The sequence below is a fragment of the Oryzias melastigma genome, linkage group LG24 (genome assembly GCF_002922805.2).
Source record: "Oryzias melastigma strain HK-1 linkage group LG24, ASM292280v2, whole genome shotgun sequence".
In the NCBI taxonomy this organism is placed as follows: Eukaryota; Metazoa; Chordata; class Actinopteri; order Beloniformes; family Adrianichthyidae; genus Oryzias; species Oryzias melastigma.
The window spans coordinates 17152523-17155580 of NC_050535.1; the positions used below are offsets into that span (position 1 = coordinate 17152523).

General features: G+C 38.2%; 1 protein-coding gene across 1 annotated transcript; it reads left to right on the plus strand.

Moving 5' to 3' along the window:
• The first annotated feature begins 508 nt into the window (after window positions 1-508).
• On the plus strand, window positions 509-2051 carry LOC112158138 (apoptosis regulator BAX-like). Its single transcript, XM_024291360.2, has one exon. It carries the CDS (start codon window positions 602-604, stop codon window positions 1217-1219), a length of 618 nt encoding a protein of 205 aa, XP_024147128.1. The 5' UTR covers window positions 509-601; the 3' UTR covers window positions 1220-2051.
• Window positions 2052-3058: the final 1007 nt, after the last annotated feature.

Consider the following 3058-nt stretch of genomic DNA (forward strand, 5'->3'; position numbering starts at 1 on the left):
TTTAAAACCTCAAAAAGTAGAATTTTCATGGTAGGACCCCTTTAAAGTTGCATACATTTAAATGGATTTTGTCAATACACAATTGCAAGTGCATAAAGTTATACACAAAAAGTACTGTATGAGTTACAAATCAAAAATTATTTACACAAATCCAAAGTTACAAACACAAGTTACTTCAAAAAATACACACACACAAATAAGATGATGCTGTTTTCTCTCCATATTTCACAAATGAGATGAGCCGATTTTCTCTCTGTATATGTGTTTGTTCTGTCACTTTGCATAAAAAAAGATAAAACCAAGGCAGAACATAAAATACTTTTTAAAAAGGAAAGTCACATTTAGGTCAATTGAAAATCACTTGACTAAAGTAATGTGATCAGGAAGTGAGTTACCAACAAACCATGAAACTTCCTCTTTTTTTTTAAACAATACGGATAAAGGTTGTCCCTGCCGTCACGGTTTTTCTGGGCTTGACAAGACACGCATGTTTAATGAAGCTCGAGACTGGCAGCAGACGTCACGTCCTCCGTGGTAGTTTCAGTTTGAACCGACGCTATAAGTTGGAGGCAGAGGTCTGACGTTCCCGTCGTCTGGGTTCATGGCTGCTAACGGCGGAGGGGAGGATATCACGGAGGGCGAGGAGCTGTGGGGCGCCAAAGATGTGTTTGATGATCCCATCTTGGAGCAAATCTTAAAGCAAGGAGCGGTGATCCTAAGAGGATATGTGATTGAAAGCATTAAATTCGAAGACCCTGGTTTACGTGTGTCGTGTGAGGATCTGGGAGGAAGCCCAAACGAACAGGAAGATCCACAAATCAAAGAAGTGGTGAAGATGCTGCTGAAGAGAACAGAAGACTTAAGGAAAAAGGAAGAGCTCCAGAGATTGATCAACCAGACTGGAGGCCATGCACGGCACATCTTCATGAAAGTTGCCAGGAAAGTCATAGATGATGAGATACACTGGGGTCGAGTGGTGAGTCTCTTAAACCTGGCCTCCAAATTCATACACAAGGCACTGACCACCAACGATGAAGAGACCATGAGATTGGTAATCAACTGGACACTGCAAGTTATCAAAGAACGTCTTTGTTTCTGGCTGGTACAGCAGGGAGGCTGGAAGGGTGTTATCATGAGATCTTTACAATGGAAAAAGGTGACCATTGCAGCTTCAATAGTATTGGTTGCAGCCTTTGTTTACTACTGGAAGACCAACTAACGCCATCAGACTCAACTTCCAGATTCTGGGCACGTGGAGCTTCTTACTGACTCTGATCTTTGGAGCATCAATGATCATTGTATTCCACCCTGTGTGTCTGTTTCTAAAGAGGAAAGGGCCTTTCTTTGAGAGTTAAATTCTCCAGTTTTCTTCAACAAAAAGAAGAATTCTGCTGTTTAATTGTAATGCCATTTGTAGTGTGGGAGAGTTTATCTCAGGTTTGTAACAGAACTTGATCAGACCAGTTTTATCAGTTTTAAAGGGAAACGCAGTGAGCCGTGGGATGAGTCAGTGTTGAGATATTAGAAATGTAATGTAGATCTACATAAAAAGAGTTTCCTCCTATTGTTAGAACTAAAAGCAGATTTCTGTTCTAACAGCTTTGTCAACCTTGTTGATTTATCTTGTCTTACTGGATTTATCTGCTGCATTTGATACTGTAAGGACGCGATTCTTGAGCAACCAACCTTACATGTTACTTTCTAGGGATGTGGGTAAGAACAGCACAGGGAGGCCTGCTTTCTTTTTCTAGGAAGATATCTATATTATGCTTTGTTTACTGTACAATAACACTTCCGGAACCAAACAACTTCCTTATTTCTTCTACATATCCCTCCCCCAAACCATAACCATGCCAACCTCATAGAAATAAAATGTACTTTATAAAGAAAAATAAAATATCATCCAGTAGGGTAGCACTTGAGATAAGTATTTCTGGGGCAACTTTTTATAAATAAAATGTACTTTACAAAGAAAAATAAAATCAAATTTTACAATATTATAAGCCACGCGTCAAAGTCGAGGCCCGGGGGCCGCAGGTAATTATATCCATTCCTCCAGATCATTTTATTTTATTTTTATTAATGGCCCAAATTTATCTTGCTTTTATTTCTAACTTGTATAATTCTGACAAAATGTATTTTATGGAAATGAAAATATTGAAAGTTATTTAAGGTTTAAGTTGATTTATTCTGGAATAATATTCCTGCCTGTTTTTATTCGTAGTAATGTTAAAAAGTTACGTTTTTGAAGTTTTAAATATTTCGTTTTAGTATGTTCAATAAATGTTTCTCCTGAAGTGTGTTTTGGATTTTGGCCCCCTGTGTGACTGAGTTTGACACCCCTGCCGTAGACCATAACATTTTATGGTCCAGGCTCAGTGACGTGGTAAGGATCTGTGGTTCTTCTCTTGGTGGGTTCAGATCATATCTAGCAGACAGAACTGTGAGTGTGAGCTTATCTACAGTAGATTTACATCAACAACAGCTCCTCTGTCTTGTGGGGGTTCCTCAGGGCTCAATTTTAGGATCACTTCTCTGTTCATTATACCTCAAGCATCTTCCCTGTTCATTTTTTTAAACTCAACTTAAGACTAATTTTTTAAGCTAAGCTTTTGGTCACATATGATATTTTACATTCAAGTTTTATTGTGTTTTACCCTCAATGTTTTCTTTTATTTTCTTATTTTCATTTGTTTATTTTGCTTTTGCGTTTTTATTCACCTATTTATTAAATATGTTTATATTATGTTTAGCTTTCAATGTACAGGCCTGTTCAGCACAGTTTGACATTTAAAAACAGTGAATTTTCTTTGTAGTTGTAGTAGCACAAATATAAGTTGATACTTTCAGTCAGCCTGTAGTCTCCTCCTGAGTCTCTCTTCAGCATCTTCTGTCAGTGAAGCCTGAAGCTGTCCTAGAGGAGGAGGGTTCCCCAGGAGGACAGAGGCCTTTGGGCCCACACTTATCGTCCTCCTTAAGGATAAAAACAATAACACAGTTTTGTGACACTCCTTCTACAAAATAAAGTATTACCCATGGCATCACACCTGCAGTAATA

Excerpts from the sequence above, each read along its gene's own strand:
- LOC112158138 (XM_024291360.2), top strand. The coding sequence starts at position 602 with ATGGCTGCTAACGGCGGAGGGGAGGATATCACGGAGGGCGAGGAGCTG.